The sequence below is a fragment of the Mangifera indica genome, chromosome 2 (genome assembly GCF_011075055.1).
Source record: "Mangifera indica cultivar Alphonso chromosome 2, CATAS_Mindica_2.1, whole genome shotgun sequence".
NCBI lineage: Eukaryota > Viridiplantae > Streptophyta > Magnoliopsida > Sapindales > Anacardiaceae > Mangifera > Mangifera indica.
The window spans coordinates 8,069,305-8,092,535 of record NC_058138.1 but is presented as its reverse complement, the minus strand read 5'-3'; the positions used below and the strand labels follow the sequence as shown (position 1 = coordinate 8,092,535).

General features: G+C 32.4%; 2 protein-coding genes across 3 annotated transcripts; both read right to left on the bottom strand.

Moving 5' to 3' along the window:
* Positions 1–3,314: 3,314 nt before the first annotated feature.
* LOC123208516 lies at positions 3,315–4,305 on the bottom strand. The gene is made up of 2 exons (XM_044626050.1): positions 4,078–4,305; positions 3,315–4,028 (listed from the first exon to the last, which is right to left on the bottom strand). Exons 1-2 carry the CDS (start codon positions 4,303–4,305, stop codon positions 3,315–3,317), a joined length of 942 nt encoding a protein of 313 aa, XP_044481985.1.
* A 6,508-nt stretch (positions 4,306–10,813) lies between these two features.
* On the bottom strand, positions 10,814–20,166 carry LOC123208925 (peptidyl-tRNA hydrolase 2, mitochondrial). 2 transcript variants are annotated; one of them, XM_044626574.1, is made up of 8 exons: positions 20,005–20,166; positions 15,385–15,687; positions 15,211–15,269; positions 12,548–12,607; positions 12,374–12,443; positions 12,140–12,209; positions 11,428–11,454; positions 10,814–11,196 (listed from the first exon to the last, which is right to left on the bottom strand). In XM_044626574.1, exons 2-8 carry the CDS (start codon positions 15,586–15,588, stop codon positions 11,147–11,149), a joined length of 540 nt encoding a protein of 179 aa, XP_044482509.1. In that variant the 5' UTR covers positions 15,589–15,687; positions 20,005–20,166; the 3' UTR covers positions 10,814–11,146. The 2 variants fall into 2 exon arrangements, with proteins under 2 accessions (XP_044482509.1, XP_044482510.1); XM_044626575.1 differs by lacking the exon at positions 20,005–20,166 and adding an exon at positions 18,925–19,029.
* Between the last annotated feature and the right edge of the window lie 3,065 nt (positions 20,167–23,231).

The following is a 23,231-nucleotide window of genomic DNA, read 5'->3' as shown; positions in this document are numbered from 1 at the left end:
AGATAGTGTTAGCTCTAGAGATTTTAAGTGTTTAAATTTTGGACAGGTTATGTAAGCAAGAACTAAACAGCAACTTACTTCGAAGAAGCAGAACATTTGTTTCCAGAAGAGAGCAAGGGAGATGAAAAAAATTTTCTGTATATTATCATTTAGCATAAAAGGTTTTTATACAAGACAAAATACAATATTGGCCATAACTTAATTAATGAGCACCAGACTTATAACAACAAAAAAGTGCCTGAAAATATGGATCATCATCCATTTAACCATAAGCTACAACTAACCCCAACTACTTTTCTGACTTAGATACAAGCAAAAAGACACAAACATCCTCAATAAACTAACACTTCTCCTTTGAGGTGTTTGCTATAACTCCAAGTCTTGATCTCAAGTGTTCAAACATAAGCTTAGGAAGAGCCTTAATAAAGATATTAGCCACTTGATCGTTAGAGTTGCAATGCTTTAGACTTATTTCTCCTGATTTTTCTGCCTCTCGAATTGCATGAAACTTCACATTGATGTGCTTTGTTCTACCATGATGAACTGGATTTTTATAATTGCAATGGTTGTTTCATTGTCCACAAAAAGCACTACACTTTCATCTTGAACATGGCCCAAGTCCTTGAGAAGTTTTCTTAACCAAATGGCTTGATTTGCTGCACTTGCAGCAGCAATGTATTCTGCCTCAGCAGATGATTGAGCAACAACCTCTTGTTTTTTTTTAATTCCAACAAAACACTGCACTTCCAAATGAAAAATAATAACCAAAGGTGTTTTTTGCATCTTCCAAACTTCCTGCCTAATCACTGTCAAAGAATCCCACAAGTTTGTTGCTTTCTTATTTAGAAAACCATAAACCATATGCTAATGTTCCTTTTATGTACCTTAAAATCCATTTAGCAGTAACCATATGAGCATTGCTTGGTGATTGCATGAATATGGACAAAAAGGATGTAGGAAACATAATGTCAAGTCTGCTGGAGGATAAATATAATAGGCTACCAATTAAGTTTTTGTATGCAGTGGCTTTTGCTTCACTCTCAGAATCATTTTTCTTCAGTTTTTCATTTACAACTAGAGGTATAGAAACTGGTTTGCAATTCTCCATTTGAAATCTTCTTAAAAGATCTTGAGCATACTTCTTTTGAGAAATGAATATACCACACCTTTTTTGATCTATTTCAATACCTAAAAAATATTTCATTTTACCCAAATCTAACATTTCAAATTCTTGTTGCATGATCTCCTTGAATTTAGCTAAAGTTTTTATATCTCCTCCTGTCACCAAGAGATCATCTACATACAAGGAGACAATAAGTTTTATTTCATTCGTAAGTCTTTTTATGTAAAGTGTTGATTCATTTGGGCTGCATAGAAAACCTTGGCTTAGCAAGAATGAGTGAATTTTAGAATACCAGGCTTCTGGAGCTTGTTTCAGGCCATAAAGTGCTTTATGTAACTTGTACACATTCTGCTCTTTCCCTAGAACCTTGAAACCTTTAGGTTGTTCTACAAATATGTTTTCATCCAGTATACCATTCAAGAATGCATATTTAACATCTAGATGGTATATAGTCTAGCTCAACTTAGCTGTCAAAGCCACAAGCAATCTGATTGTGTCATATCTTGCTACAGGTGCAAAGGTATCAGAAAAATCAATGTCAGGTTGTTGCTGATATCCTTTAGCAACTAACCTAGCCTTGAGTTTACTTATACAGTTATTTTGATTGAATTTAGTTCTGTAGATCTATTTTACACCAATCACCTTCTGATCTTTTGGCTTCTCAACAAAACTCCATGTGGAATTCTTATTGATCATATCTATTTCAGTCCTCACTGCAGATCTCCACTCTTCATTTCTGGTGGCTTTCTCAAATGACTTTGGCTCAACAATTGCAACATTGCACTTATCATAAATGTCTTCAAAAGATCTCATTCTAGTTGCAAGACCAAATTCTTCATCACTAGAATAAGTTTCATCATCTGGACAAATGTTGGTTTTATGTTAATGGCTAGACTCACCTTTATTTTCTTCTTTGGCTTCCCAGTTCCAGGCTGCTTACTCATTGAATTTAACATTCCTGTTGATTACTATCTTCTTGGTCTTGGGATTAAAGATCCTACACCCTTTTGTGACATTATTGTAACCAACAAATACACCCACTTCTGACTTCTCATCAAGCTTAGTTCTTTTTTCATTAGGCACATACATATAGCATAAACACCCAAACACTTTTAAGTGCTCAATTAAGGGTTTTTCTCCAGACCACTTTTCATAAGGAGTTACATTATTTAGTGTCTTATTAGGAAGTAAATTTAATAGATACACTGAAGTGTTAGCAGCTTCAGCCCAGAAATTTTTAGGAAGTTTTTTTCTCAAACATAAGGCATCTAGCCATTTCCATAATTAATCTATTTTTTCTCTCACAAACTTCATTCTATTGTGGAGTGTAAGGGGTGGTCAATTGATGCACAATTCCCTCTGTATTGCAAAAGGAAATAAATTTCTTTAAGGTATATTCAATGTCATTATCAGACCTGAGCACTTTAAGTTTGCATCTTGTTTGTCTTTCAACCTCTGCCTTAAATTTCTTAAACAAGTCCAAGACCTCAGATTTTTGTTTCAAGAAATAAATCCAGCTCAGCCTTGAAAAATCATCAACAAAAGGTAAAAATAATGTGCTTCCATTTAGAGAAGAAATACTTATTGGACCACATAAATCTGAGTGCACTAATTGAAGCCTTTCTGCAGCTCTTGAATTACTATCTCTTGAATTACTATTGGAAAATGGAGTTTTTATTTGTTTTCCAAACTGACATACATCACACACTGTTTCATAACTACTCATGACAGGTAAGTTTAACATTATTTGCCTAGAATGCATTTGTTTCAAAGTTGAGTAATTGAAGTGACCAAGTCTTTTGTGCCATAGAGTTGAATTACTTTCAGTGTGTTGATAGGCATGATGACCAGCTTGTATCCATTTAATTGCAAAAATTTTATCTTGCATTTTAATAATCATTAGCTCACACCCATGTTGATCAATTATAGAACATGACTTATTTGCAAAATGTAGTGAATACCCTTTTTTCTAGCATTTGTGACACACTCAACAGATTATGATTAATCTTAGGAATATAAAGAACATTTTTAATAACTTTTGTACCTGTTGGAGTTTCTATGAATGATGCACCCTTTCCTTTGACTTCCAAGAGCTCTCCATTTCCAATTTTTACTTTGGATGAGTAAGTTGCATCCAAGTCTCTAAGTAAATCAACATCAAATGTCATATGGTTAGAGCATCCATTGTCTATTAGCTAGATATTATGCTTACATCAGTTGCATAACATGTTGCAACAAATAGATTTTCACCTAGCTCTTCTGGTTTCATAACAGCTTGAGCTTGCTGATTCTGTTGTACTTGGTTTCCTCCCTTGTTCTTGCACATTCGATCAATTTGTCCAAGTTGAATACAAGACTTGCACTTAACATTAGGTCTATACCAACAGTAATTTGGTAAGTGCTTTTTTTTCTTGTAGTGAGAACAAAAAGGATATTTTCCTTTTTTCTCACCACTCTTGTTTCCATCACTCCTTTGCTTCCACTTTTCCTTCTTTTCTCCAAGTTGTTTCTTACTGGAGCTGCAGCTTACTTGTTTTCCAGTAAGCTTAGCACTGAAGGCTCCCTCAGTAGTTTCTTCTTGCCTTAAAGCTCTTCTTTGGTCTTGAGCTTTTAAAGCATTTACTACCTCAGACAAAGTCAAATCTGAAAAATTCTTTGAATCTTCAAGTGAAGATATTTTGGCTTCATACCTTTCAGGAATGGATACCAATATTTTTTCAACAATTCTCTGATCAGATAGCTTTTCTCCTATCAACCTAATCTGATTTACAACTTTCATAGTCCTGTTAGTATACTCTTGGATCATTTCTACTTCCTTCATTTTCAAGACTTCAAACTCTCTTCTTAGATTGAGAGCAAGCATTTGCCTTGACCTCTCATTGCCCTGGGAGTCTATCTCATGCATCTTTGGCAGTTTCACAAGCCACAATTTTAGTGAAAACTACATCAGTCACTGCTTGGTGGATAATGGACAAAGCTCTTGGACCTTTGGTCGCTTCTTCTTCATGCATCCTTATTTGATTCAAAGTAGGATTAGGCCCCAATAGAGGTGGTGTTTTCTCCTCATCAACATATTGCCATAACCTTACTCCTCTCAAGAATGCTTTCATTTTGACTACCCAAATATGATAATTCTCATCATTGTAGACAAATGGTGTCATTGAAGATGAGGATGAAGCCATTACTTGAAGAAAACTTTTCCTGATAAGTTTAAAAATTTTACACACACAGCCTCCCTTAAGATCTAAGCAAGCTCTGATACTATGTTAGCTCTAGAGATTTTATGTGTTTAAATTTTGGACAGGTTATGTAAGCAAGAACTAAACAGCAGCTTACTTTGAAGAAGCAAAACACTTGTTTTCGGAAGAGAGCAGGGGAGATGAAAAAATTTTTCTGTATATTATCATTTAGCATAAAAGGTTTTTATACAAGACAAAATACAATATTGGCTATAACTTCATTAATGAGCATCATACTTATAACAACAAAAAGGTGCCTGAAAATATGGATCATCATCCATTTAACCATAAGTTGCAACTAACACCAACTACTTTTCTGACTTAGATACAAGCAAAAAGACACAAACATCCTCAATAAACTAACAGATAACTGCTAATCCTATTTTTCACGAACGTGCTAAACATATAGAGCTTGACTGCTATCTTATTGGTGAGAAGCTTCAAGTTGGTGTTGTGAAACTAAAATTGAAAGTCAAATATGTTTGGATGTCCCAAATGCTTTTTAAGAAAGAAAGAAACATATAGTCAAATTATCTTATGAAAATTCTTTTGTTGAAAAGGATATTCCCACAAAAGTGAGAACCAATCCAAATGAAAGTTGAATGAGAAGAACATTATAAAACAAAAATTAATGATTTAATGAAAATAAATTAATGATTTATCACAAAATAAATTAATTAGACTAAGCAAACCTCCATGGAATTTCCCAACTTTCTATGTCTAGAAAAATGTTGAATTGGAAAGAGGAGTTATAAGATTAGTAATAAATTATAAACTTTTAAACAAACTCTTAAAATGAATACAATATCCAATCCCAAACAAAAGAGATTTATTAAAAAAATTGTGCAACACGAAAATATTTTCAAAATTTGACCTGAAATCTAGTTTCAAGAAAATACAAGTTGATCAAAAGGATAGATACAAAACTACATTCATTGTGTCATTTGGACAATATGAATGGAAAAGTATGTTTTGTGGCCAAGACTCTAATTACACATCTTGCTTTTGTTGTCGTCAGCTAGTGCACTTGAAATTGTTTCTCCAAGTGTTCATCATTACTGATAACAACCCTAATTGTAGCCCTGATGACTTTTTCTATTGATTAATTCGTTAATTTCATGAAATATGATTGTGATTGTTAATTAATTCGTTAATTTCATCATCTTTCTCTTTCCATTATCATGTATTACTTTCAGTTAACATGTTAATAATTAATTTGTTTCATAATCAGTTAACATATTAATATCCAACTTATTATGTCAATTACTTTCGGTTAGACACGTCAATAGGTCGGGTCAGGCCGACTCTTGCATGGCCCATCAGACTCATGAGTCATGGCTCATGTCAGGCCTTAGGCCCATATAGTAATGGACCTTCAAGTCTAGCTAACCATGGATTTTTGAATCGAGTCAGCCCTTAAACAATTTTTTTTTAATTTTAATTAAAACTTTTTAACACAAATTATTTTTTAGTTATTAAAACCAAAAACAGTACCTCAAATATTTTATTTATAATCTTTCACTTGTGACGAAGAAATACCGTGATTACATTATCAAAAATATTATAAGTTTATAACATAATACAAATAAATTAATTTATATACTGTATAATTATAAACATAAATAAAAAATATATACCATATCATTTATCTATTAATCCTCAACATCCAAATTTTTGAATTCATTTGACATTGAATCCATTTGTAATATTTTGTAATGATAAAATTGAAATAAAAATGAAATTATAAACACAATGAATTATTATTTGTAAATTCAGACAATTTTCGATAGAGAGTTGTGAGAGAAAATGAAATTTAGAATATAATGAAAGAATTAAGATTGAGAAATTTGTAAATAAAACTACAAATAAAAAAGATTTGGATTGATTTATATAGAAAAAATAAAAAAATTAGAAAAAAAATGAAGTTTTGCTTCCGCCACAAGTAGGAGGCATAAGCAATGAAGACTTCTGCCTTTTTTTTTTAAATTTGTAAATAGTATCATGTCAACTCATGTACTTAATATTAAAGCCCACAAACCCGATCCAAAAGGCCCATGGGCTAGGCCCATAGTGCTACATTATTAGGTAGGCTTGAATTCTAGGCTTCAAGCTGAGTCTTCATTCGATTCGATCCAATTGACATGTTTACTTTTGATTATCTAACTTTTTTCTAGTATATATCTTATGTCTTTGAAAATTTTGTTGGTAATTTGTGGATTATCTACAGTTCTTGAAATCCATGGGGTTAAAAAGGAGTTCTTTTTGTTTTTTTAACCTAAATGAAATCAAGTCAACCTTCAGCCCCTTGCCTCAACCAGAAAGTTGATTGTGGAAGTTGAATACATAGGGCAAGACAAGACATTGCAACCTGAAATAGGTTGAAAAGATATACCTTAAGATTGCTTTGTTGCACCCCGTTTGCCTTATTTTGGCACGAAACCGATACATTTTGTCAAAAAGAATTTGTTTTTATTATAATTTCACTGCCTTCTTTTTCTATCTGTTGTTCATAAAGATCTTACATAAAGAAATTATAGCTTAATTAATTAGCACATGCAAAATAAAATTATGAAAACATATAAATATAACATAAAAAAGAAGCACACCAATTTAATATTTTAATTAAGTACCTATGTGCATAATAAAATTATTCAAACAAAAAGTATAACAAGATGAAACACAAATTAAACATTATATTATATATTACATAATTAAGTACCTATATGCATGCATATTCATTCACTAACTTTTTATAACATTTTTGGATTATAGAGAGTCAACCCGATTGAGATCCTATTCACAAATGGGTTGATTTGAACGCAACCCCGAATTAGAATTTGTGTAAAAAATATTTAACCCAAGCTCAATTTTTTACTTGTCATATTAAATTAACAAGTCATGCGAAAAATTGTGAGCTCTATACACAACAACCGGATCAATACATCACATTAAATTCAAGGCCACTCCGAACTTATCTAAACTTCCAACTGCCTAATAACCCAACCATCCCTATTCCCCAATGTCCTACCCTTCTCACCTACCTTCTCCAACCCCACTGTTCCCTTGATTCCCTGTTCTCCCTCTCCTTTTGGCTCAACTAACTCAAAAATTTCAGATCACAAACAAAATAAATCTCTTTCAATAACCACCGGGGATATCCTTTCATTTATGAATTTTCTTTCCTAGATTTTGAATTAATTTTCTTTTATGAGTTGTGTTGATAAGGAGATAACTAATTTGATGTGCTGCAAATGAGTTATAATTAGAGCAATATTATGTGCATCAAGTTTTAACAATCTAATTGAGTATTCAGATAACGTGTCATTATGTGATTGGGTATAACTTTATCTTTAATACAAAATCATCCACGCATATAATAACATATTATGTATATACCTAATTGGATACAAAAAATTAGATATATATAATTTTATTGTTAAGATTATTTAATTGCTTGGTTGGTGGTGGATTGGGGTGGTGCAAGGCCACAATAGCCTTAAATAAGTCATGACCTTGCTTGAGAGAAGAAAATGGGGGTGAATAGACATGGCAGGGGTTAAGACCCATTGTTGGCTCAACCATAAAATTGCGGATCGTGCTGACGGCAAGGTCTAGTGGCCAGCCCGGTATGATCCATTAAAAAATAATAAAAAATTGAAAATTAAAAAGTATAAAATATATATAATTTTGTGGGTTAATCCCTAAAAGCATGTGTCCCGTCAGTGAAAGCACAACTGAGACCGTCTAAGATCGTATCACAAATCTTGTCATGCTAGTCGACAAACCCAACCCACTAGGTCCACCAATTGGTGGGCCTTAATGCAATAGATCTGGTCGAGGTTGGCCCAACATGATCCAGTGCTGTGTCTAGAGGTGAGTGGTGGAGGTTAGGTTGCGACCTTGCTTCATAAAAGATGCTTTGATAGCCAATAATATATACTAGAGTAACTAACATTTTCCCACCCAAGGTTTGGCCTAAAACCCTTTTCCACTCCTTGTTGGCATAAATAACAAACTATACAAACTCAAACTCTCTTAAAAAAAGCTATCGGCATAACAACAAAATAAAATTTTTACTATTTATTAATGTTAAAAATAAAAAAAACAACAGCTTTCTATTAAACGCAAACATTTTAAACATGATAATTTAATGTTTAAAAAGCTTTATTGTTTTTTATTCAATTCTTTGGAATGTAACTGTTATTTTTTAAACTATTGAGGGGCAAACTAAGATTTTAAAATTTTCAATATTTTCAAAAATTACAGTTTACCTTTTGATATATGATTATATGACAAAGGCACTCATATCTATAGAAAAAGAGGAAGAAATGTGACGATAAAAGGAAAAGGAAATAAGACTTCTTATATACTTTGAATACTTAAAAAGTTATTTTTAATATTTGTTAATTTAAGATTATATGATAATTTTGAAAAATGAAATAGTAGAGGTAAAATGGTATTTCACTTTTTATTATTATTGTTTCATTAACATAGTTTAATATTGGGTAGGAAAATGTTATTTCTGCTAGATTTTGGGTGGCCATGTTGTTTATGTTAACTAGTCGTGGTAAAATGAGTTTTAAAGCTAAACCTTGGACGGGAAGTGTAATTCTCTTTGTATACTAACATATTTTAATTCTAAGGGTTATTTTACTAATGCAAAAACAAACACTAAAACTTAGGATGTCCAGTATGATAAGAGGATTCGATTCAAATAATTTGAGTTTGTTTTAAGTTTTGAACGATAATTTATTACGGCACAAATGAAGGATACTTAATGACTAAATTTAATTATTACAAAATGAATAAAAAGTCTAATTAAACCTATATTAAATAAGATAACTAATTTATTAACTGTTTTTCTATGATGTTATACAAAAATATTCTCCAACCCCAAAGGTATACTTTTGTAGCTAATAGAGTACGGTTAGAGAAAATTACCCTATATATAAACTGTTGGCTCCATTTGACTGATTTCAAAACTCACATGCACCCCTGCATAATAGGAAGTTGTCACACATACCACTCATTTCTCCATTGATCTTGACAATTCGAAAGGATTATTTTCATGCACACTAGGCAAAAAGGTAAGTGCAGCATTCATCTTCACCTTTTTATTGCTTAAAATGTAAAGATTTACTAATGTTTGCATTGATGTTGGAGATGCTATGAATGGTTGTGAAATGGATATAATTAATTGTGATATCATTGAGTTGTGTGAATGTTATTGTGATTAAAGAAGGCCATGATTGAGCAATAGGGAAATGATATTTATTTATTTTTATGAATTTTTTGGTATACATGGGTGATTCACATGTAATAACAAATCAAGTATACAAAGAATAGATAAAAATAGTGGTTAATTGATATTTATTATGTAGAACACAAATGGTGGGTCTATCTAAAATTTTACATATTGTTAGTTATAGAAATATCTATGAATAACAGCTTTATATAGGTAAGTTATACTGCAGTAACATTGCATTAGGTTTTAGAGTAAAAATCTAGTCAATTTATAATAAGTTAATCGACCTCTTATCAAAGTCCAATAAATCTCAAGGCTCATACTTATGTTGTCCAACTAAACCATAACTTTTAAGTGTATTAAACTTATCCTTATTGATTACTCAAGTACATCCGTAAACTAACATTGGATTATTTAATTATCCGATTTTATTAAACCAAAACCATAATTAATATTAGTTCACATTAAGAAATTTCTAACATATTATATATAACATGAATGGTTGGTTTATCTAAAATTTTACATGTTATTAGTTATAGGTATTCAAATCACACCTCATGGGGTATGTAAAATTTTACCATTCGTGAATTAAAAGCTTTGCAAGAGAGGGTAATTGAAATTTTAGCTTGCATTAGTAACGGGTATGTGTGTAGGTAATAAAATTTTGTCATGCACGAATTGGGCATGTAGGGTAAACATAGTATTGGAAATTAAAATTTTATCATATATGCCACATATAGTTAGGTAAGTCTACTTTACACATTATTGAAATCTCAAGTTGAATGAAAATTTTTAAATGGATATTCATGATGTGTGTGCAATCAAATTTATTTATCCAAGTTTTGGTCAAATTTTTCTTCCAAATTTTTTTATTTAGATTTTCTACAAATATCATGAGAATTAACCAACTTTGACCATAAAAGACAACACCACAGACTAGCCCTCAAGGTTTTATATTATAAATGTTTTTCTCATTAAATTCCTCCACTGGTAACAGTAACTATAAATAAAGAAGTTTTAAGGCCTTAAGGCATACTATTTGTTCAATAAGATTATTTGTTTAAAATTCAAACTTTTTTTTAATTTCATCATCCAAACTTTTTTTTTTTTTTGGTAACCAATCCCATAGGAAGAGTCAGGTGATGTTCCCAAAAATAGAAGCGCCTGGGTTGCATTTATAACAACACAAAAGAACAAGATTGTATCTATTTGAAATTTAGAATGGCAAGTCATATCTGAAAATTAGAATCCAGTAAGGGGTTTAAATTCATTACAGTATTGTGATCAAAATCACAACAGAATTCAGTATTGACTGGGTCAAGCAGGAAATTTTCATCATCATCGTCGTAAATAGTAGAAGAAAATTGAAAACTAGCATAAATTTCTTACCAGACTGCATAGAATAAATTTAACATCAGATAAATGGTTGGACCAAAATTTTCCAGATGGTAGCAGGCTGTGATTTTTGTAACTGAGATTGCTTTTGACCCTCCACTATTTGAAGTTATGGACAAGCATCCACTCTGAATTAAGATTCTACTATAAAAGCTTCAGTCCACCCGTTACTTCATCTACCACTTCAACGGGTCCTGCAGAAAAGAGTCGATATAAATCAATGAAACGACTTGTAATTTATTCAGAAGGGTGAAAAGATCAAATGTTATATTGAACCGCCAGAGGTAGTAATTTATTCTGATTGGTGCAGGCAAAGGGAATTTTGTACAATTATAATTTAACAAATGAAATGACTTGTAAGATAGGACTTCATGGTTTCCATCAAATAAAATAAAGCTAACAGGATTTGTTGAGAATGGACTTACCAAGAATTGCCATCACTGTCCTCGAATCTGAAAAAATAAGTAAATAAAATTATTTCACTTCAAGATAACTACTTGAATATGAAACTTTCCAAGTAATTTTATCGCATGAACATGGAATCATTACTATATAATTTACATCAACACTGGAAAGCTCAAACACATTATGTAGAGACACTGTATATACTTCAATAATTCTTAAAACAATAATTTGAAGAAACAGCAATCACATCATAAATTATCAGATAGGCAAAACTTATTGTCACTTTTTAAGTTTATGTTCGATATGCTTCCTGCTCCCTACAAATTAAAAATTAGAAATGGCAACATTTCAATTAGTCAAATTCTCATAGGGCTTCTTTAATGTGAATACTGTCCGTTTAAAACCTAACTAACCACTGTCTGGCAAACTAAAGTTCAACAATAATGGCTTATAATGCTTTCAATATACTATTGAATGATCACAAATAATGAAAGATTCTAGTTTTGGTAGGAGTCTTAAGAATAAAATACATTAATACACGTTCGCTTAGGAGTTCTAGCATGTGTAACATTTTTTCATGGCACTTAGACAAGCTCTATACCCTTCATTTTGGACAACTTTGAAACTATAATTGCAATCTCAGTACATATAAAATTTTAAATTACAGGGCACCCATGAAAAACAACCATCAAGAAAAACAAAAAAGATAGGAAAGAAACCCTTGCAACTCACTTGGTGCAATCTGCGTTCTCCCTGCATCAACTGTGATATGAGTTGGTAAATTAAGTGACTTTGCCCTCTCCTGTTAAAATTGAAAGGAATTATTGCAATAATTAAAGAAGTTTAGACATATATTATACCAAAAATAAGAACTAAAAAGTATGACAACAAAGTTCCAAAGAGAGCCAAGTAAACCCCGTATTAATTAAACTCTGAGACACCGAAAGATTTTTTAGCTATACTAACTTGCAAAACTAGCATATCCTCCTCGTTCTCAATTTTCAACACCACCTTTGGTTGAGCACACATCTCCCACCTGCATTTGGATCAGAAATTAATAAGAAAAAGGAGTGATATAACAAAATCAGAATGTTTACAGGGGTTGCACCAACATAAATCCAGATCAATGTGAAGTTATACCTGTTTAGAGCTTTAGGTGCCCTATGCAGTAGCTTTTTATAAAGACCCAAAGTTGCATGGCTATAGAAAAGGCAATATTTGGATCATCAGTTAGAAAAAAAAAAAAAGGGCAGGTTAAATAGTAAAAACAATATAAACAATAATAAAGTTAACAATAGGTCACCAATGTCCAGGTATCATCCAAACTATTGAATATAACCCATAGTACCCACCCAGCTTCCCTTTGTCCATATCAAACAAACAAACAAAAAGTGAGCCTAAAATAATCACCCCAAAATATTGTCTAATTAATTAATGAATTAAAAAACCACTATTACTGTCAGCCACTAGATAGAATCCGCTTGGCTTAATATATGTCCACACAAATGTAATCAGTAAAAGCCTTAATATCTTTTACTACATAAGCAAAGAATGGAAGTACTAGGACCTTAAACAGGTATCAGTTTCCTCCAAATCTAAAGAGGAGACTCCTAGCCTGTAAGAAGGGTAATGTTTCTCCTTAACTGCTCTAACATCCAATTTCACAGACTAATTGGCAAGTTTTCTATTAACATAACTAATGAAGATCACAAAGAGGGAAAATGGAGAAGTGATAGAAGAAATGGGAGAAAAACTGACAGAAATTGGAGAAAGAAAATTCACTGTAATGGTTACTATTACTCATAAGCAAACTTGAAATTAATGACAACCTGTTAAGATCCCAAGTGCAAGGTATGAGACTTGGATCCCACATTGGAAAGTATGGGCAACTAATGTGGGGTTTATATGGTCTTGGGCTCTCCCATCTCAATAGCTAGCTTTTAAGGTGTAGTTCTCCTAAGGTTCGTATCATTTGGTATCAGAGCCATCATCATGTCTCCCAGTTGCAATCGTGCAACGCAGGTGGTGACGCCGGCATTGCAGTGTTCGCCCGGGGCTAGCAGGGAGCTAGCGCACAGCCAGCCCGCGTGGGCCCTAGGGCTGCGGAGCGTGGTAGTATGTTAAGATCCCAAGTGCAAGGTATGAGACTTGAATCCCACATTGGAAAGTATGGGTAACTAATGTGGGGTTTATATGGTCTTGGGTTCTCTCATCTCAATAACTAGCTTTTGAGGTGTGGTTCTCCTAAGGTTCGTATCACAACTCAAGCCCACTAGTAGTGGCCTAAGTTCTAATAACAAAAAGAAAATAACTTCAACCAGAAAATGAATCTAACTGAGAAAAGAAAGCCGAGTCTAACTCAAACAAGGAAGTAAATCCTGCATCCACAAGTAATATAAGTGTGTAACTCCTGATGATATCCTACATCAACCTTCCATGGCACTTCAGCTACAAATTTCGAGATGATTAGTCAGGTTGATTGGTATTTGGTACGATTTGATGAATAGCCCATCAAATTGCTTCTCTAAGATCTAGAGTACCCATACAATGCTTGCCTATAGAACCAAAATATGGCAACACTATTAAGTAGCATACGCCTATAATTCTTACATACTAATGCAATCCCAGCTTCAACAGTGCTAGTTTTAAGTGTAAAACATTGCAATTAATCCAGATGTTACAGGAATTCAAACTCCTTTCCAAGATGAGTTGGCATTCAACAGACTAAGAAGAACAGCTATTTTCCAAGTACAGGATATGCAGAGACACACTCAAGATACGTTGCAGCTGCTGTAGCTGCATTTCCGACTCCCATGTACAAGCTCCATATAGTATTCATTTCTAGCCTTCCAAATAGCCAGCATATTAAGGCTGTCCATATTGAGGCTGCTCCCACAAACTGTATTATCTTGAACAAAATCCATTTTTACAAGGAAACCAAATAAATTAGCAATTTCTTTTTGCAGTTCCTATATTCAACAAACAAAGCGCAATAGATTTAGAAGCTAGTTCCTTAAAATCAATTTAATCGGTATAACAATTAGGAATCACTCCTAGAGAATTGTAAGAACATTTCAATGCCAATAAAATCATGATAAATGCTCCTGTAAAGAAAGCTCTGATAAAAAGGGAAGTAGTAATGGCTAATGAACAAGCTTCTGAGAAAAGAAGCAGGCTTCAAAAAAAAGGCTAACTAGAAGAGAGAAAAGATTGTAATCAGGGGACAGACATGAACCTACCAAACCCTGTAACCTTCACTCACAGGAAGGAGAGGAGTCTACCTAGATAAGAGTTATTCTAAAGGTGTAAACATCATAGAAATACAAAGCTCACATACCCCTAAAGTCCAACAACTTCTCATCTGATTGTGAAGCAATTAAATCAGCCAAAAGTTTCTAAGCAATACACCCCCTATGTCTCGATATACCAATCAACACAAAAGTTCAAGTCATTCTTCACATGAATGATAGTCAGTGGAATACAGATACTTTATTCACTTGTTTCAGCATCTATGCTGCAAAAATATTCTGCACACGGTGCCTTTAACAAAATAAACTGTTCCTGATCAGAGTTTTATTTGGCTCTCTTCACTTTTGCATTCAGAAGGTGATATGTCATCTCCCGGCCAGATGTCCTGCCATCATCATTCAATACACTCACTCACTCACTCTATGGACATAACACCTAACAATCCGGTTTTGGCCATCAAACAGCCATGCCAATATATGAATCCTATCAGTAAATCTGAAAGGAAAGTCATGAAGAAAACACAAAATGGATTTCAAGACTATAATAACAGATACCTGCACTGGGCAGCAATTTTTCCTTTACCCATCTTAAGATCATTTCTCACTATCAAAACCTGCAAAAAATAAAATCAAATGAACAGTTCATTGATTTTCACTTCACATGTAAACACGAAAATACACAACACACATACATCAATTCAGACAGAGAGAGAGAGAGAGAGATAATACCATTTTAAAATCATCTAGAATATCAGCCAACTTTTCAATTTCGAAGGGCTCCTTGGCCTTATTCTTCTTGTTTTCTAAAGCAATGGCAACAGCTTTGGCTTTTCTGGCTGAAAAAAAGATACCAGCAGGACGTTTACCAATGCAGTATCCCAAAGCAAGGCAGCCTGCCCCGACTATAATGGTGCTCAGCCATGTCAGATACATCGTCTTCTAACACAACTGAAGCCCCTAGCTATACTTAAGTCGCAGCCAAAATCAAGCATAAGCAGAAAGCAAATCTACGTCACAAGCAATAACAGCCACCTATAACAGGACAACAGACAGTTACCATAATAACAATGATGAAACCACTTATCCATATTTCTCTACCGCATTATACAATATTATAACCAACGACTCGTTCTTTCTCTTTTAATTCTTTAGAACAAACCATAATAAAATTAACAACATTTCAAAAACCAACTAATAATTATCTTTTAGGACCGCGTATTTGTTGCCTTAGGAGATAAGCATTTGGGGTATAATTGAGGCGCACAAAAAAGCAAAGGAGATGTTGGCAGAAAAAGAGGCAGACCACTTAAGGGAGAAGAGATTAAAAAAATAAAAGGGAAAGCATGAAAGGGGAAGCGGGAGGTGAATATTGATACTGAGTTTTCAGCGTAGCTTCAACTGATTGAAAGAGAGAGTTTAGCCTCTCAAAAACTAAACAATTCTAGAGAGAGATTTCGACCCTTACAAATAGCTGGACCTAAGAGTGTTTTTGTTATCTTTTCTCTGTAACTTGTTGTTTCTCTAAAACATAGCCAACAATCAATACAAATTTTGGATAGGTTTTGCATGTCATTTTCATTTGCTTTGTTTACATTGATTGAGGATTGGACAATTGTTAGGATTTCCCAAAAAAACATGATGAGAATGGAGGCTAAAGTAGAAGGGCTAGAGAAGGATCTTGAATTTGTGAATAGTAAATTGGATGGAGTAGATGCTAAACTAGAAAACGTGAACTCAAGAATGGAGAATTTGGAGGGCAATGTGGAGACAGTGAAAGATTATTTCAGGGAGTTACCTGGTGGTGACTGAGGAAAAGCACCAATGGAACAACCTCCATTGTCAGCACAATTGTCGCCAATGAGAAAGACGACACCACCCTAACCAGCAAGACAAAATGAACAAATAAGGTATGGAGTTTGTAATTGAAGAAGGCACCAGGGGACTGAAGCGATGACCGGCGAAACGAATTGACAAGATGCACCCTATCAACAATTCGAGTTACTAGCATTCTTCAGATAAGATTCCTCGAGGTGGATTTTTTGGGCAAAGAGATATTTCATGATGAACCATATGACTGACACTGAGAAGTTGAAATCAACAGCAGTATGCATGGAGGGAGTGGCCTTGAACTGGTTACAATAACGGAAGGCCAAGTTTTCGTTTAACTATTGGCCAATTGAAAGGGAGGCCTATAACAGCAATTTTGGCCTTCTCAAGATGGATAGCCACACAAAGAATTGTTGTTGCTTTGATAATTGGATACAGTGGCTAAGTAAAAGTGCATGTTCAAGCAACTATTGATGCCACTTCTAGATGTCTCCAATGAGTTACTGAGGGAAGCCTTCATGAATGGACTCTGGATGGAAATATAGGCGAAGATAAGGCTATTCAAACCAAAAAACTTAAAAGAAATGATGGATATAGGATGCCAAAAAAAAAAGGGTTATAGAGTGCCAACCCGACACAAGGCCAACTAGTACGAAATTTAAGTCCAACAACCCAAAACCAACCTCTGTAACTAGACCAAACCGTTTCACTTTTACTAATTCTTAATACCCAACCTAACCCAACCCAACCCACCACCTAGGCCCAATGACCCACTACCATTCTAGCCTATACTAATATGACTCCAGCCCAAATTCTTCTACCCATTCAAGCCCAAACAACCTCACACTTTTAAACCCTACTGTACACCACTCAAACCTTTACACATTCAACAATTCAAGTCCAACCTGAAACCAAATCCAATCACTACTTCACTATTAGACATTTCCAGAGCACATGATTTCAACCAACTGGACATTTTAACAACCCCGAATAGAAAACCAGCTAGCTCTAGTGGACTGCTTTTAAGCAGACAGAAGGACAAGAATTTTCAAAGATTGGTGTATGTTGAAATTCAATCGAAATTAGAGAAAGGACTATGTTTTTTGTGTGATGAAAAGAATGGAACAAACCATCATTGCAAATTTAGACAAGTAATGTTAATGTGCGAAAAAGACAGGGAAGAAAAAAAGGAATTAGAAACATGTGGCATGTGATGAGGTTATAATTCTTCAATTAGTTTTATTTAATTCTTCAAAAAAAGAAGAGCACCATTCCAATTTCCCCACCGTGAGGACAAGGTGGATCTAAAAGGGGTGGGTAATTTTAAGACCACATATATGATGCCTTAGGAGACAAGCAATTGGGGGATAATCAGGGCACAAAAAAGCAAAGGTGATGATGGCACAAAAATGGGAGGACCACTTAAGGGAGACGACCACATGGTGGGACTAGAGAGAAAAAAGATAAAAGAGAAGGCATGAGAAGGGAAAGGGAGAAGAATATTGATATTGAGTTTTGTAGGCAACTTCAACTGATTGAAGGAGAGAATTTTGCCTCTCAAAAGCTAAACAATTCTAGGGAGAGATTTTGACCGCTCAAATTGCCAAACTTAGGAGTGTTTTTGTTATCTTTTCTCTGCAGCTTGTTTCTCTTAAACACAGCCAACAATCAATACAAATTTTAGCCAATTTCTTCATTTCATTGTCATTAACTTTGTTTACACTGGTTGAAGATTGGATAATTGTTGGGATTCCTAACATTATCACTATAACTAATATTACTTTCATATTTTAAAAATTACAAAGGTCCCAGAACATATATATCTTGTCAATTACTTGTTTTGTTATGCTTCCATATTATATAAAACAAAAACAAAACTTATAATTTCTTAGGCCTATCAATTGAACTGGACAGGCTCTAAGCCTGAGAGTTCAACTCAAAAAAAGAAATGGATTGGGTTGAACTATATTAGGGCTTCAAGCATTCTTGAACTCTTCAATTGTTTAAAATCTTATTCGAGCTCTAGCTTATAAATAGGTTGTTCAAGCTTGAAGCCCAAATGAGCTCGAAATAATTATCATAATAATCTAAAACTTCACCACACCCACATAATCAAACCACCACCTCATTCCATAAATTCCCAAGACAAAAAAAGCATAGACAAAACTGCAAAATGAACCTCAATCAAAACCATAATCTATCACATCAAATGAATCTAAGTCTTTAAAAGAAAATCCCCATGGAAACAAACAAACTCACAACCCAAAACAACTTATCTGACTCTAAATCAAGAATGCACAACAACCAAGATCAAATAACAATACAACAAATAAAAAAATATATAAAAAACGCTTGCATTAAGCGAACATGAAACAGTAATATACACAGAGATCAAAAAACAAAGCAAGAACGTAATAAAACTGCTAGAATGGGTAAAATTACCAAGGTGAGGAGAGGAGATGCAGCAGACGAAGAGGGGATGGATAAGTGAAAACTGGAACTTAAGGAGTTGTAGTGAGAGAGGAGATGCAAAACTAAAGTTTTTATTTCGAGTCTCGACCTCCCTGAAGCCCAAAATTTTTAAGTGAACCGAGCTTGAACACCACAAATGCAATTCGAACAGACCTGCCTGAAGCCCGAGCCCAAAAAAAATTCAGGCCTGGGCTTTTCAGTTCATTAGGCCCAATTAACAGTCCTATAATTTCTATTATTAACCCATGGAAATTCACTCTCTCTTTCTCATCATCAACAATTTTCCAATAGTTTAAACATTTGGCTTTGTTTTCTTTTACTTTCTTTTCTCTCTTTCAAATTTCCTCTTCGTTTCTTTCTAGAAACACTTATCTAGTAAGAATCCAGATTACTTGCTTTTCTTTTTATTTATATCTATGTCTTTTACAAACATGCTCTCTCTTTTTCTTAATCTAAAATCATTGTCTCTGCTCTAGCTAAAATTTCTTTTCTTAATAGTGGGTTTCTAGTTTTATTTCATTCTTCATTACTACCAAGATTTTCATCACTCTAATAAGCATATATACACACAGATGAACCAAACTCCATCCCTCATCTTGTCACTTAACCAATTTCATTCCACTGCATTTCACCACAACAACCATGTATGTTTAAATTCACAATCATATCCACATTCTATAAACCCTACGGAAACCGTGAAATGAATTAATTCCAAAAAAATGAGTATTCCTTGTTCTATATTTCACAAAATTAACCATCAAAAAATATTTGTTTTCAATTAAACGAAAATTAAAATCTTTAGGCTTCAACTCTGCATACACATTAGTAAGTTCCGGCATCACTATGCATTGAATCTATCTTTAAAAATTAAATAAAAGTAACTTATATTTCCAGCAAACTTGTTCCATAGTTCATGAATAAATTTCTTCCGAGATAAACAGAACACGTGAGACAGATAAGAGGATAGAATATGGATGACAGGAAGCACAAAGAGAGAAATAAAAAGCTTTGAGTGGAACAAAATCATTAACATAGAACATAGAAAGGTACCAGTAACGAGAAAGTCGTGTAGCTGCATCTAAAGACCGCAGATCGAGAATACAACCTGGATCGGACAGTCTAAAGCTCACGCAGACATGAATGTGACGAGCTCGTTTGTTCGCATCAAGGAAGAAGAGTGGACTGGCTTGGCGACTTGGCTAGGACATTAATTTTTAATGAGTAATAAAATAACAAAATTCTCTGTAAAAATTTAAAAGTAATAATTTTAGGGGAAATCAAATTTATTGGCCAAAACAATAGGTGCCTTACAAAAATTGCCCCAAAAATTAAAAATTAAGCAAAAATACTCTATTTAGCTGCAATGACCAAAATATCCTTATATATAAACAAAAAATAATTCATATTCCTATCCAAATCTCTCCCGAATCACTGTTGAAATTCAAATAAAATCACAAGTCTCCCAAGGCTCAACGTCTGTTCATCTTTTTTGGATTTTCGTTGACTTTTTTGTATTTTTCCATGAGCAAAAATAATAAAGAAGGTTAATATATCATCTTTACTCTTGTTTGAATCAATTTATTGTTAGGATTATTATGATTTAATAAAAATTTTGAACATTGAATGTTTAGAGTTTCAATTTTGAACAATGCATAAAATGTCTTGTTTTTTGTTGTTTTAATTGAATTTTTTTTACAGCTATTGTGTTACAGGATGTATAGATTTGATTTATGTTAAAACTGAAGACTGAAATGACTATTTTTATCAAAAAATGTGCCCTAGGGATCCCAAGATTTCTTGGGTGAATAAAATCTCTCCTAGAATGACGCCACATAAGATGGGAGAAATTTAATTTTTGAAAAAGTTAGGACCTAGGGGAGAGTGGGGGAAACCCCCAAGAGGAAAGAGTTATTATACAATAACTCGGGGGTGATCCGTGGAATACAAGGGTGGGGGAAAATTTTAATTTTTTAAAACTATAGAACTTATGAGAAATTAGAAAATTGATAAACGGACACAGAAAAACTATAAAACTTGTGTAAAAATAGAAAATATATAAGAGCGCAAATTGATATTTTTCACTCCTAGGGTTTGTTGACATGTAGTTTTTGAATTTCATATATGTTTTTCCTATTTTAGGGTTCTTCGGTATGTAGTTTTTGAATTTGAGATCTGTTTATTTATTTTTGTGACTTCTAGGCTCGTTTTCTTATATAATTTATGAGTTTTATATTGATTTTTAGGGTTTTTATTTCTAAACTATTTTTACATTTAGTTTTTGAAATTTAGATCTGTTTTTTTTTATTTTTTGTCATTTTAAGATATTTCAATATATAGTTTTCAAATTTCAGTTCTATTTTTTTATATTTGTCATTTTAAGATTTTTAAACGTAAAGTTTTCAAATTTTTTCCAATTTTTTTATTGTTATCATTATAGAGTGTTTTCACATATACTTTTCGAATTTCAAATCAATTTTTCAATTTTTATCATTCCAAGATATTTCAATGTTTAGTTTTCAAAATTCAGAGCTATTTTTTTTATTTTTGTCATTATAGAATATTTCAAATTTTCGAGTGATTTTTCGGTTTTGACATTCTAGGGTTTTTTAACGTGTAGTTTTCAAATTTTAGTTCTGTTTTTCGATATTTGTCATTTTAAGGTTTTTGGACGTGCAGTTTTTAAATTTTAGTTCAGTTTTTTTATTATTGTTATTCTAGGGTATTTTGACATATACTTTTAAAATTTCAGTTTGATTTTTCAGTTTTTATCATTTCAGAGTATTTCAATATTTAGTTTTCAAAATTCAAATCTTTTTTTTATTTTTATCATTCTAAGATATTTCGATTTGTAATTTTCGAATTTTCAAGAGATTTTTCGATTTTTAACATTCTAAGATATTTTAATGTGTGGTTTTTAAATTTTAGTTTCATTTTTCTATATTTGTCATTTTAAGATTTCTGGATGTATAATTTTCAAATTTTAGCCCATTTTTTTATTATTGTCATTTTAGGGTATTCTGACATGTATTTTTCAAATTTTAAATTGATTTTTTGATTTTTGTCATTCCAAAGTATTTCAACGTTTAATTTTTGAAATTCAAGTCTGTTTTTTTAAATTTTTATTATTCTAGGGTATTTTGACTTGTAATTTTTGAGTAATTTTTCAATTTTGATATTTTAGGGTATTTTAATATTTAGTTTTCAAATTTCAATTTCATTTTCTGATATTTATCATTTTAAGGTTTTTAGACGTATAATTTTCAAATTTTAGTCATGTTTTTTTATTGTTATCATTTTAAAGTATTTCAACATGTACTTTTCAAATTTTAGATCAATTTTTTGGGTTTTATCATTTCAAGTTTTTTCAACATTTAGTTTTTTAATTTCAAGTTTGTTTTATTATTTTTGTCATTTTATGGTATTTTGATTTGTAATTTTCAAATTTTTGAGTAATTTGTAACAAAATAAGAATACATTCCTTGAAGTATTAAGACATGTCAATAAGGCTTTGGGCATCTTCATCATTTTTAATCTTTACAATACAATCATGTTCAATTCTTTTTTGTTTTATACACAGTTAAACATAGTTTTTAGTTGGATCACTATTGTAATATTCACTCAAAAGTTGAATAAATCTCTCAAAAGTTATTATAGAGGAAATTTTAACCAATGGTTTACAACCTCCAACATATTTCATTATGTTTTCATCACGTTGGGTCCATTCTCCTTGAAAACGAACAGATGCATAACCAGTTATTTTAATTATCAATCTTACAATGAAAAATTTTGGGGAAAAATTAAACATTTATAAAAAAAAATTCACAATAACCATTTATTAATATATATGTCACATCTAATTTCCCAAAATACTTATATGTATTCCTAACATTTCATTTAAAACCTTCTTACAGTGTTTAATATCAAAATACCGCCTATATTTTTTAATATTTTATTTAACTCTCTATAATTATCTTAAATTACATTTAACACCCTTATATATTGTCTTGTATTGAAATGTCTCTATCTATTCCTAATATTTTAGTTAAAACCTTCTTACACTGTTTAATATCTAATGCCCCCCATATTTGTCTAAAATTTCATTTATCCCCTTATAATTTTCTATCATTTTATTTAACACCCAAAAATATTATCTGCTATCGAAATGCCTCTATATATTGCTAACATTTCAATTAAAATCTTCTTACACTGTTTAATATCAAAATGTCTCCATATTTTTTTTAATATTTCATCAACCCCCTATAATTATCTAACATTTT

What these genes read in the sequence shown, in the direction of transcription:
- LOC123208516 (XM_044626050.1), bottom strand. Translation starts at nt 4,305, where the DNA reads ATGGCTTCATCCTCATCTTCAATGACACCATTTGTCTACAATGATGAG. An exon ending in TGTCCATTATCCACCAAGCA is followed by an intron (nt 4,029 to 4,077) that starts GTGACTGATGTA and finishes AAACTGCCAAAG; the next exon opens with ATGCATGAGATAGACTCCCA.
- LOC123208925 (XM_044626574.1), bottom strand. Translation starts at nt 15,588, where the DNA reads ATGTATCTGACATGGCTGAGCACCATTATAGTCGGGGCAGGCTGCCTT. An exon ending in TTCTAGATGATTTTAAAATG is followed by an intron (nt 15,270 to 15,384) that starts GTATTATCTCTC and finishes TATTTTTTGCAG; the next exon opens with GTTTTGATAGTGAGAAATGA. An exon ending in AAAATTGCTGCCCAGTGCAG is followed by an intron (nt 12,608 to 15,210) that starts GTATCTGTTATT and finishes CCTTTTCTATAG; the next exon opens with CCATGCAACTTTGGGTCTTT.